The sequence below is a fragment of the Megascapheus bottae genome, chromosome 8 (assembly GCF_031878675.1).
Source record: "Megascapheus bottae isolate mThoBot1 chromosome 8, mThoBot2.hap1, whole genome shotgun sequence".
Lineage (NCBI taxonomy): Eukaryota > Metazoa > Chordata > Mammalia > Rodentia > Geomyidae > Megascapheus > Megascapheus bottae.
Genome location: NC_143516.1, coordinates 9,691,503 through 9,704,709, shown reverse-complemented (window position 1 = coordinate 9,704,709; position 13,207 = coordinate 9,691,503). Strand labels below are relative to the sequence as shown.

The following is a 13,207-nucleotide window of genomic DNA, read 5'->3' as shown; positions in this document are numbered from 1 at the left end:
GAACTGAAAAGTAAATAGAATGCTGTCAGCAAATGTCACACTGACAGTCGTGTATTGAGACACCTTAGAGATGGTCAGTGCACACTTTAAATTTCAGGAAACAAGTTGGAGAAATCGCCTCAACAGGAAAAGGAAGTTCGAGCTTCATGTGTTTGCCAGTATCGGGGTTTGAGCTCAAGGTTTCACATACTCATTTAACTTTTATTTACTTATTTATTTGCTCAAGGCCGATGCACTACCACTTGATTCATATGCCCACTCTGTTTTTTGTTTTGCCAGTCCTGGGGTTTGAACTCAGGGCCTGGGCACTGTCCTTGGACACTCTTTGCTCAGGCTAGCACTCTTGCCACTTGAGCTATAGCGCCATTTCCGGCTTTTTCTGTGTATGTGGTTGCAGGGAGTCGAGCCCAGGGTTTCATGCATGCTAGGCAAGCATGCTAGCACTAGACCATGCTTCCAGCCCTCCACTCTGTCTTTTTGCTGATTCATTGGAGAAGAATCTGACAGATTTTTCTACCCGAGTTGGCTTCAAATCACTCTCCTCTGATCTCAGATTCCTGAGTAGCTAGAATTACAGGCTTAAGCTTTCAACACTCAGCTTGTTGTTGTCGTTTTCTTAAGATTAAGTTTTACCATGTATCCCAGGCAAGCCTCAAATTCACAATCCTCCCTCTTCCATCTCCAGAGTGCTGGGCTTATAGGTGTTAACCATCACACCTGGTTTCACTCTGGGTATAAATTTTTATCTCAAAATCTCATCAGAATTATCAGAGACTATGGGAAACATAAATTATTTTAAAATTGAACAAATAACTTGCCAATATTAAAGTTAGCATGACTTCATGTCTTGGAATCATAAAAGAAGTCTTAGCTGAAACACTAGACCCTAGTTAAAATACAGAAGAGATGAAATACAGGATTTAGAAAATCAGATGAATTTTCAGTGAGTTACCCCACAGAGAAAAAAATCATTTGCATGACTTCCAAATCCCATAAGAAAGCAAATGGGGTCCCAAAATACCTTGCTTGTCTTTTAAAATTTCATTGCTTGGTTTTCTGATTAAAATAACTTGACCCTGAGTTGGGGACAAATTGCACATTGTATTTTGCTTCAAAATATCATTTATATGACACTGAAAAAAAAGGTGAAAGTTAGGTGACAGTGGCTCATGCCTGTAATCCTAGCTATTCTGAATCTGAGATTATGGTTTTGAGGAAGCCATGACAGGAAAGTCCATAAGACTCTTATTTCTAATTAGCCACCAAAATGGTGGACTCTTGGCTCAAGTGGTAGAGCACTTGCCTTTGAACATAAAAACTCAGGCTCCGGGACATCACCCCAGACCCTGAGTTCAAGCACCAACAAAAAGGAGGTGAAGAATGTGACATAATGAACCTTCCATCCGGCGAATGTAATGTCACCCTTCTATTAATTACAATAAAAAATATATGGAAAAAAAGGAGATGAAGAAAGGTTAAAAAATGCATAAGACCCATTTTAAAAAGGAGCAAAATGCTCTTTTCCCCCCAAATCCTTGTAATCAGTGAGAAAAGAAGCAGGCCTAACTTGTGTAATAAATATGTAGGCTACCTTGTTGTACAAGCCTCTCCACTCATCCACCGCGTCTTCCAGAATCTTCTCCTGGTCCTGGGCCACGGCACGGAGTCGCGTCCAGCGCTGCCACACAGTCATCGTGGATCTGCTCAGCGTGCCTCTGCTCGCCTCATTTCCAGTTTTCTCCAGCTCGGAAGCTTTTGCCTCCAGAGCCACAATTTTCTCATGGAAAGAGTCAACCACTGACACCAAAGCCTGAAGTGAGGGTGGAGAAGAGAGGTAACGGGCAAAGAAGCTGGTTTTCTTTTTAAAGTTTTATGGATATGTTCATGCATCAATTTATCTTCATCTAACAACTCTTGCTTTCCCTTTTTCTAATATAATGTCATTGTTGTTATTTAAGTGTTGTACAAAAGGGTTACTATTTCATAGCTTTACCTTTATTTTTAAACTGAGTTAGAATGGAGTTTTGGTGTCTGTTAAGAGGCGAGATAAATAGTACTTATTTATTTTAAACAAAAGTTGGCTACTTGAGAAGACTGTTCTTTTTCTTTCTCTTTTTTTGGTTCTGATCCTGGGTGCTGTCTCTTGACTTTTTGTTCAAGGCTAGTGCTATACCACTTAAGACACAGCTCTGCTTCTGCTTTTCTTTTTGTCTTTTGATAGTTCACTGGAGATAAGAGTCTCACTGAGGCGAGCTTCAAATTTCCAACCTCAGATCTCAGCCTCCTGAGAGTATAGGCATGTAGCTGGAATGACAAGGATGAGCCATCAGTGTCCAGCCTTTTTTCCTGCTCTTGTCTGGTCTTCTACCACTTGATCCATACCTCCATCTCCAGCTTCTTGACAGTTAATTGGAGAGTTGCCTACTCAGGCTGGCTTCAAATCTGGATTCTCACATCTCAAAACTCTGAGTAGCTAGAATTGCATGTATAAGCCTTTGATGTCTCTCACATTTTTTTCTTATTTTTAAAAATCAGTAAACAGCAGAGTGCTAGTGGCTTACACTTATAATTCTAGCTTCTTAGGAGACTGAGATCTGAGGACTGCAGTGTGAAGCCAGCCTGGGCAGAAAAGTCTGTGAGACTCTTATCTCCAATCAACGTTCCAAGTAGAAAGAAGCGGAGTTGTGGCTAGACTTGAGCAAAAAATGCTCAAGGACAGGGCCCAGGCCTTAAGTTCAAGCCCCAGGACTGGGGCATGTACACACACACACACACACACACACACACACACACACACACCAGCAAATGTATAAGTAAATTAAATTTGATATTTCAGAATAATCCTATGCCTGGTGAATAAGACTCATGGATTTTTTAAAAAAATTTATTTGGATTCATCTAAATTCTCAACAGCAAATTGACATTTCTTAAATTTCCTATGGTATCAGAAGCAAAGTGCTCTGAATGTCTTTTGTTAGTCTTAGCTATGCATTTTCAAGGAGAAACCTAAAAGGTGGTATCATTTCATTCACTTAAAACATTTGTGATAGAAGGTAATTGTCTCTCATATTTTAAGAAAGCCCGGTGGAAATGCAGATTTAGTGATCGTGTCATTAAGATCTATGGAAAAGATAAATAAGGATATTTTCAAGGAACAGATGACCAAACTGACCTTGTGTTCAGACAGTTTTTCTTCTGCTTCATGACTAGAAGATGTCTTCAACAAAGAAAACTCAGACAGTTTCTTTTCCACATCATTCATCAACTCAATAACCTCTTCCCTTGCTTTCTGATACTCTTGGCCTTGGACTGTACATCTTTAATGATTCCAATAGAAATCAATAAGTGATAAGAAATGACAGATTATATAATTACTTAACCTCAATAAAAACAAAGTTTACAGTACTGTGGCACAGTTATACTTAGCTACTGTTGCAATCATTTTTATTTACTTTCATAATAGCATCATCATTCTAGTCTACAGATTTATCAATGTTAGATTGACATAGAACAACAGGTTTAACTCTTTCAACATTGACAATGAAACCAGTCAGATGTTATGTATCTTTCTTCCTTTTGCTAGGGTCTCAGTTGCTCCTTCTTCCTTCGGTTTCATTGGGTATGGGATCTTAAGTTCTGCTTAGTTTGGAAATGACAGATTCTTTTTACAGAGAACTCTGTTGCCAATAGGTCTGATGATTGTTTAAAAAAAAGATGGATTTCCTGGATAACCCAGATGCATTTTACATGACTGATTTTGAGAGGAAAATTCATTCTGGTGAAATATAAGCATAATACCGTTGTACATACCGCTGTAAGAGGTCTGACTGAGTCCGGGAGTCCTGGATGAGACTTTGGCTCCTCTTCTCCAAGGAAGCCATTTTCTGGGCTAGTTCTTCTTTGCCAGTGGACTTGATGAGCGGGTCCAGCTTGGCCACCAGTCCTTGGAGTTCCTCTAGTTTACTGTGGAATTGATCCTCTGTGCTGAAAAAGTCCATATGGCTTTTGAGGTTTTCCTCCGCACTCTCCACATCGACACCATTGCATGTCAGTTGCAGCATCTCTTGAGCATCCTCGAGCCAGTCGTTAGCTGTTTGATGGAGTTGATAATACCTTTGACACTGACTGTATATTTCAGTCAGAGTGGCCTGAGAGATACAAGAGCACACACAATCAACTCCAGGTATATCTGCAAGAACCAGTTTTATCTTTCCATTCGTTTGTCTAATCCTCAGTCCTATGGATGTACAGGTCTGTGGACAAAGGAACTGATAAACTGGCAGAATTCTTATCATGTGCAATTTTTAACTCTTATTCTTTGTTCTGCTATTCTTATTAGAATATTATGATGGGGGTTAAAGCAAATCATAAATAATGATAGAAACTACTTAGAAATTTATGCTGGTATCCTGACAGTTTCTGAAACTTTCTCTAAAGAAAAAAAAATATGGGGCCGGGAGTTTGGCCTAGTGGTAGAGTGCTTGCTAGCATGCACGAAGACCCGGGTTCGATTCCTCGGTACCACATACATAGAAAAAAAGCCAGAAATGGTGCTGAGGCTCAAGTGGTAGAGCTCTACCCTTGAGAAAGTCCAAGGAGACAATGCTCAGGCCCTGAGCTCCAGCCCATGACTGGTAAAAAAAAAAAGATAAAAATATATGTATAATGCTTGGCAATACATGGCATGATGGAAGTGTAATAAAAATACAATAAGGTTTCAGTCAGTAAAAAGTATAATGGCACCACACCTCCAAAATAGTATTCAATACATCCAATAGAAATGGCGCCGTGACTCAAGTGGTAGGGTGCTAGCTCAGAGACAGCACCCAGGCCCAGAGTTCAAGCTCCACGACTGACCAAAAGTGTACAAGCAGTTTTTGGAAAGAAAAGGGTCACTAGGAGGCTAGGAATGTATGTCTAGAAGTCGGGCCTCTTCAAACAGTAGGAAAGGAACCACTCACACAGCTATCAGCCAATGCACAGGTGGGCTCTGCTTGCCAGCCAGAGTGCACGGAAGAGGTAGAGAAAGCAGAGTGAGAAGCAGGATAAACTGAGTGAAGAATGGGGAGGGCAGAGCCAGAGCCAAGAATCTTTGTGGAGGCCACACGTGCCCTTGGGCTTTTATCCTTCAGTTATTCACGCCAAGACAAAAATCAGTCAAATAAGATCACAGAGAAGAGATAACTAACAGAATTTTAATTTAAAATGTTTAGAATTCTAATTATATCTGCTCAGGCACTGTGGCTCATGCTTGTAATCCTAGCTACCCAGGAGGCTGGGGTTTGAAGACCTCGGTTCAAAGCCAGCTCAGCCTGGAAAGTCTATGAGACTCTTATCTCTAATCACCACTAAAAAAGCTGAAAGTGGATCTGTGACTTAAGTAGCAGAGTACCAGCCTTGAGTGGGAAAGCCAAGTGAAAATGTAAGCTTTAGGTTCAAGTCCCAGTTTAAAAAAATTAAAATAACAGTATCACAAAATCAAAAGAAGTGAGCTTAGGTGACATGTTTTTAAAAAATAAAAACATCAATCTGTACCTTCCCCTCTAGCTTATTTCTCTTTACTTCTATAGTTAGTAGACACAAGTTCAATAGCCTTTATTTTAAAAAGTTAGAATTTTATAGTCAAGTTTATATCACCTAACCATTCAGATCTAGATTTTACTAGCTAAAGCTTTGGCCTTAATTGAAAAGGAAAAGGAAATGATAGCTATGTTTTATCTAGAGCTAACTCATATCAGGCCCTGAGCTAAGCAGCTGAGATGCATTGTTGCTGTTGACTGAGACTCAAAGGATACCATTTGCCTAAAATCAAGTATCTGCGATTGCAAAAGCAGAGATTACTTCAATCTAGTAGCTACTATAGTGTTCTGAGGAAAGCTGCCATTTATCTAGATGACAGGTCAAAATCTAGCATTAGAAGGAGCGAGGACAGGTAAAGGAAAAGAGCCCAGAGATCAAAGGAACTAGTCCTTTTGCAGAAAATGGCCACAGTCCAGGGCAAGGCTCAAACAGAGAGTGATTTGGGAAGTCTGTTACAAAAGAATAATTGGTCAGGCACCAGTGGCCTATGCCTGTAATCCAAGGTACTTGGGAGGCTGAGATCTGAGGATCTCAGTTTGAAGCCAGCCCGGGTGGGACAGTCTGTGAGTCTCATCTACAATTAACTATCAAAAAGCTGAAAGTAGAGCTTTGAGCAAAAGAGTGCTAGTAAGGCATACAAGTACACACACACACACACACACACACACACACACACGGAACCACTGAAGAGGTGACAGTGATCAAGATTGAACTCATGCACTGACATGTTGAATTGAAACCCCTTTGTACAACTACTTCAACATAAATTCTACAAGAAGAAATAGTCCAAAGAAATGATGTTCATCAGTCAAGCAACTCAAACCAGGCTTTTCCTCTCCACATCTGGGACTCAGCAGAATGAAAGCAGAGCAGCAGAGCAAGGCCTACCCACCTGCCGGGCGCGCAAGGCATCCTGTATATCCCCATCCAGCTCCGAGAGCTCTGCCAGCGTGTGCTCCAGGTCGGCAGAAATCAGTTCCTTGGCTTTCGTGAACTTCTCCTTCTCCTTGCTGCTCAGGGCACTCATGATCCTCAGACTGGACTGGACCTCTTCCTGGTGGATCTGGATCTTCCTGATCTCCTCCTGGATGTCCCGAAGGCTGAGGTCCAGGCTTACCGGCCCACTGAGCTCTGATTTCACCCTCCGCAGCCAGTCCAGAGAGCGGCGCATCTCTGTCTGGAAATCTCTGCTCTGCACCATCCGGCTCTCACACTCCGCTACCGTCTCCCCAAGGCCAGACGTCATCAGCTTTAGCTCCTCTTGCCAGGTCTGCACCTGACGCTTGGCTTTCTCATATGCCGAGGGGTCCAGGTGAGGTGAGACATCTTCCAGATGCACAGCCAGCCGTTTGAGCAGGATGGCCGAGTCCTGCAGGCTTCCCGCTAGAGAATGGTAGATTTTGAGCTTCTCTTCTGCAGGCAGCGTCTCCTCGTTCACTTTGGACTGCTCCGTTTGCACGGCCTCTAGTTGTCCTTCCAGCTGCTCACTCATCTTGACGTGCTCCTGGTAGGCACTCGTGGTATCTTCCAACACGCTCGCCCTTTGCTCCACCTGCCGCTTCAGCCTGTGGTACAAGGTGGTAAGATGGAGCATCTTTTCCGGCTGCCATGGCTGCCCCGTGTTGCGGAAACTTTCCTTCTTCTGGTTCAGTTCATCAATGGCGGCACCCAGGCCGGTCACCTCATCCAGAAGAACTCCGCAGCTGTCCCGCAGCGCCTGGCTCTCTTCAACGACCAGATCTGCAGGAACCTTCCTCATCTTCACAAACCGACCTTCCAGCTCACTCAGAGACTGTGTGGTCAGCTCGATCAATGAGGCATATTCTTTGCGAGCCAGAATGGCTTCCTGGACTTTATAAAACTTGTCTTTTGCCAAGGCCATGATGACATTGAACTGTTGGGACAAAGCATTTAGCTTTTCACTGAGGTAGGAATGGTCGACGTCATTCAGTGATGGTAACATGGCCTGCCCATTCCTTTGCAGGGTCAATAGAAGAGTCTCATATTCCGGAGACTGTTCCAGAATGTGCTGGTACGTGTCCACTTGCGTATGAAGCTCAGTGCTCTCGTTCATGAGGTTGATTTCTGGAAATGTCACGATATCTGCTTGCTTGAGCCAGTGACAAGCTTTATCAAAATCTTCCTTAAAATGCTTTCTAGACACCAAATTCTTCTCGAGCTCTTGCAACCGGTGATTGCATTTTTGCAGCACAGAGTCATAGACACTCTGCAATTCCTGAAGTTTACCCAACACCTCGCCCTTTTCCTGCTCCGTGGTGAGTCCTTTCATTAGTTCACGCCCCTGAGCCCAAAGTCCAGTGAGCTCACTTTGGTAGGTCTTGAGGCTGGCCTGTGTGCTCTTACACGTTTTAACTTGCTTGCTCACATCATCAGGGAGCAGAGCGATGTGTTCACGGAACATGATCTTGCGCTCATGTTGCTGAATTTGGCTGGTGGCTTGGAACACAGCCATGAGAAACTGGGTTTTCTCAGACAAGGCTTTGTTCAGGTACTTTCTTCGCTGGCCCACCAAGTCACTGAGGCAATCCACGTGCCTCTGAGCATCGGCAAGCACCTTCTGGACCACTCTGCGCTCGCTGAGGCCCAGGTCAGCCATCACTCTGTCAGCGTCCTTCGTGAGGGCTTTCAGGAGCATCTGCTTGGCCTCCAGCTCACTGCAGATGGCCAGGTGATCTGCAAGGAGGTTCTGAGCCATGTCGGGAGGGGGACTCTGCTTCAGTGCTTCTGCAAGGCTGGGCTGTTGCTCTTTGGCCCACTCCATCAGCTCCTGAAATCTGGACTGCACCACATTTAACTCCTCCAAATTAGTGATGGACGCTTGGATTTTCCTCTTGACCAGGTCCTCTAGCTGAAACCAGCGTTGCTCAAAATGACTGGTCTGTTCTTTGACTAATTCTTTGTCATCTAAGTTCAGATGCTCCATCATTTTCTGCTTTTGATCTTTCAGGTCTGCAATGGCATATTTTTTCTCTTGCAAGGCCAATGCCAGCTTTTTCAAAGCTTCCAAATGGACAGCTGTACTCTCCGCATCTGATCTGTAAAAATATTGAAAGATATATGAGCAAACAGCTTGTTCCATTTTCTCACCATTTTCCTTACGTGGACTTTGTTTGCTTTGGGTCAACTCAAGGCCTATCAATACAGATGCTATAGTTAGAATACAGCAGAACTCTCACAGATTTCTATATTAGAAGCCTGAACAAATCAAGTTGCCTAGATTCTTCTCTGCTGTTCTCTAGACATGTCAGACTTCAAGCTTTTAGCTTAAGTCTTTTGGCTCTTGCTTCGGCTAAATGATGTGCAGTCTGTATAATGATAAGATCCCTAGATGATGTATATTGAGAAACACTGACCTACGCATTGCTGCAAGTAGTATGGACCAAAATTAGTAAGTTACTCATGACTTACATGTTTTCTTGTGGGAACAAGAGCTAATAAACGATAAAGCTCTAGCGGGGGTCCCAAGTCATAAAGTTGATGACTTAAAGGCTACTCAGTCTTAAATTTTTTTTCCTAGATATTCTTGCTCAGTGATGCACCAAAGTATTAGAAATCTTCAAAAATAAGAATGTGATATAAAAATAAAAAAGATTTACATATGCAAATGGTCTCTTCTACAAGGTGAGAATCAGGGCTGGGAGACTGGATGAGAAGTTCTGTTTGAAAAAATTAGGTTTAATGTGCCTATTGTAAGTCAGAAGTATATTTTGTTTTGATTGGCATGTACCAATTGGATTTAACTCCAAGACCAGTAAAGTGATCAGTATCACAGAAAAGTAAGCAAATCAGAAAACAGTGCCCCTAAACAAATCTCAAATCCCAAATCCTCTCCATGATTAAAGTACATCTAGATAATGTTAGTGGTTTTCATTGCCACAAGCTATTATATCACCATTACAGTGGAACTGCAGATTTCTTTCATTCTACTGCTCAAAAGCATGGAAAAGTTTGGAGGGAATGTATCATAGAGTGGGAAGTAATCTTTACTTTCCAAAGAAAAAAGTATCACAGGAAAGTTCAACCACAGTAAAATCTGAAAATGGGATGCAAATACCAGAGTTTGAATTGCTCGCTAATTTCTAGAATATGACCAAACATAAATTCTAGTTAATGGATTGTTTCACAGACTGGATAGAAATCTCTAGCTTGTACAAGTTCAAGAAGAAGCTGTTTCATAAATCTCTGGGTGAAAGCCCGTAGTCAGTACTTAAACAACATTAGGAATATTTTCAGAATCTCCCCGAAGGTCACAAAAGGGTAGTCTTTAAGTCACACAGAAAAACACAGCTATTATTCTTCCAACAGTTATCTATCTTTTGTCTGCTGGTAATAAATTTTAAACCAGGGACCCCCTGAATCTATTTTCATTTGGCTCTTAATAATGTTTGGCCGATGTTGATAATGGTAGAGATTTAAAAATAAGACATTCTAAGTTTGTGTACAGAAACAAAGAACTTCCTGGGTTAGCATGATGATAAATCACTGGAGAAATCCCACTACCTGGCCAAGTTGTCCCATTCTGTAGTAAATGTTTCTAAGAAGGCTTCAACAAGGTTCCTGCCATCATGGTAATCTCTTGTTCTCTGCAAATCTTCTTCACGTTGTAAGCACAGCTTGTCAGACTGCAGACACAGGTCCTGCCACTGCTCATTCAGGTGGCTGATTTCCTTGTGCTCAGGAGATTCCTGCTTCCCAGTTAGCTTGTTTGCCTTCTCTGCGATGGTGCCCACACACGCCTGCTTGCTCTGCAGTTGCTTCATGAAATCCTGAAGGCATCAGATAGGTCACAGGTTGTGAACTTTTCCCAACACACATACTTAAACAGATATAAGACTTCAAAATATTTATTTGGCCAGTCTGGGGCTTGAACTCAGGGTCTGAGCACTGTCCTTGGGTTTTCTCAAGGCTAAAGCTCTACCACTGGAGCCACAGTACCACTTCCAGCTTTTTCTATGTATGTGGTACTGAGGAATCAAACCCGGATCTTCGTGCATGCTAGGCAAGTACTCTTACCACTAGGCCAAAGCCTGGCCCCAAGAGTTGTAAACATTTCATATTCCTTAACAGGCAGATACTGGAAAGGAAACCAAAAATTCACCACATCACTTTGTGAATATAAATCCCTGTGTTCAGAATAACTCCGTTATAAAGGAAAATGAAAAGTATCTTTCCTTTACATGAGGCTGAATCCTAGACTTTTCAGGAGCTCATACTTTTGTAAAAGTAATCAACTTCATGTTATCACTTATTTCTTCAATATTTTCAAACAGTATTCCAATAGAAGAAGTATATATATATATATATATACACAGTATGCCTCCTTGCCATAGAAAAAAGTCTTGTTTGTTGAAAATTAAATCCAATCCTATGAATGTACTTATAAAAATAGTTTTCTACTACGGTTAAGTTATATGTAACATAAATCAGATTTCTATTATATTCTAATTAATTACATATTAGCGAATTACGTATTAGCTATGCTTGTTTGTTTCTATCTAGCAGCGGACTTTTCTGGCCACATGTGCTCAGTAACAGCTGCTCTCTGCACAGGACCAGCATGGAGAGAAGGTCCTCTGAGAAACATGGCCCAGGGAACCCCAAGGATACACAGGAAAGTTTATGTGTACCGTTCTATCATCTGTCCTGTCCTGTCGTTTCCTTCCCTTTCCCCTTGAATTTCCCGTTCTCCTTCCCTTCCCTTCCTTCTCTTCTTCCCCTCTTTCCTATTTCTCCTTCCCTCCCTTCTTTCCACGATATTTTCCTCCTTTCTTCCTCTTTCTCTGTCTCATTTCCCCTCTCATCCTTCCTACCTCTTTTTTCTACCTTTCCTTCCCTTTTTTTCTACTTCTTTTGTTTTTGAACCAGTAGATATTCCTGCTTCAGCCTCTAGAGTACTTAACCCACCCCCCCCTCCATGGCACCCAACTAACTGCATGTTTGCTTTGGGATCTGTCTTTCCCTGGCACCAAAGCTGGGCTGCTCACTCTCTCCCTCCGTAGCAAGCTATGCTGAGGTCTAAGGGTTGACTAGAGGTGCTGAGTACTTTTCATTTTTTCTTGTCTCTGCCAAAGCAAGCCGTACCTTGACTTGGGAAAGCATATTCTGTGCAATGTTCAGCTCTAGCTCCGAGGGCCTCCTCTTCATGTTCTGCAGCTGCTGATCTGCATCCTGGAGGAAAATCCACAGCTCGGCCTTCAGGTGTCTGATCTCCTCCCAGCCGTGAGTCAAATTCTGTGCCTGGGCCAGCCTCTGCTCCATCTTGAGAAAGCACAGATGACACGTTAGGTGCAGCTTGCAAAACCTCTGCTCCATGAATCAAATATCCCTTCAGTGGATCAATGGGCAGACCGATGCATGTGCACACAGATAATTCCAGGAAACACATCCTTCTTTCCTCCGGAAATTTAACTGTCTTAGAGTTATACCTTGTGAGATGAACTAATGTGGTCAAGCAATAAGAAAATTTAACTATTTATTAGATCAGAAAATGCCCTAAACGTTTCACTTTGTGCCTTTGTTTCCCTAGGCATATCTATTCGATGTTGGAGTAACTAGAAAAGTTACACTGTTATTTAGGGCACACTTGTCTTTGTATCTTAAAAAAACAGAATTATTAGTGTTCTGGGTCTGCCTAGAGGTATATTTTGCTTAATTTTGGAAAGTATATGAATTATTTCAATGAATTACATTTATAAACTATATGGATTCTACCATCTTTCTTTCTTTTCTTTTCTTTTATTTCTTTTGCCAGTCCTGAGCTTGAGCTCAGGGCCTGACCTCTGTCCTTGGACTTTCTCAAGCCTAAAGCTCTACCACTTGAGCCTTAGCATCACTTCTGGCTGTTTTCTATGTATGTGGTACCGAGGAATTGAACCTGGGTATCTGTGCATGCTAGGCAAGCACTCTACCACTAGGCCAAACTCCCGGTCCTCTATCATCTTTCATAAGGATTAAGGACAGACCAATTTTACTCATATAAAGTAGAAAAAAAATATTATCACAATACTTGTTTTCTTCTGTTCTTTTGGATCATTTTATTTGTTCTGTGAATATTCAATATCAATATGAAAACAACATCTGAATTGTGTGTGGTATTAATGTGCTAAAGCCTGCAGCAGGGTAGAAACCCTGAGCACAGGAATTTTGTGCTGCCTTTTCTCTCCCTCTGTTCCTTCCCTCCTTCCTTGCTGATTTTCAAGAGGGTCTCACTATGCAACCAAAGTGGGCCCCAAATTCACAATCTTCTTGTCTCAACCTTCCCAAGTGCCAAAATGACAGAAGTGTACCACCTCATTAGATTAGAGGTCAGGTTTTTACACTTGAGGTCGGGTTTTGATAACTCATCATAGAACTTTCCACAGAGGCCACATATACTTCAGAATCCATCTCAACATGAAGATCCACAGCCAGGAATTAAATGAGTCATAACAGATGCCATGCTTTTTGAAGTCCTCGATAAAATAAAGCCAGAGTCGAGGGGCTCACATTTTAAACATTACTTAAGGAAAACAATGGGACAGGGGGAAATAACAAAAACAGAGGATGTGAGAAAAGAAAAAGAATTAAAAATAATAGAGGCAGATGATGAGAATGACAGAAGTAGAAA

General features: G+C 42.0%; 1 protein-coding gene across 1 annotated transcript in view; it reads right to left on the bottom strand.

Annotated features, from left to right (window-relative positions):
* The window catches only part of Syne1 (spectrin repeat containing nuclear envelope protein 1), a 364,140-nt gene that overhangs the window by 147,471 nt on the left and 203,462 nt on the right, over positions 1-13,207 (bottom strand). Inside the window, exons 76-81 of the mRNA XM_090337945.1 lie at positions 11,683-11,859; positions 10,102-10,367; positions 6,473-8,636; positions 3,811-4,148; positions 3,173-3,317; positions 1,592-1,810 (exon numbers count right to left, since the gene is read on the bottom strand). Coding sequence (XP_090194071.1) covers positions 1,592-1,810; positions 3,173-3,317; positions 3,811-4,148; positions 6,473-8,636; positions 10,102-10,367; positions 11,683-11,859 — 3,309 coding nt within the window. The remainder of the gene's footprint in view (positions 1-1,591; positions 1,811-3,172; positions 3,318-3,810; positions 4,149-6,472; positions 8,637-10,101; positions 10,368-11,682; positions 11,860-13,207) is intronic.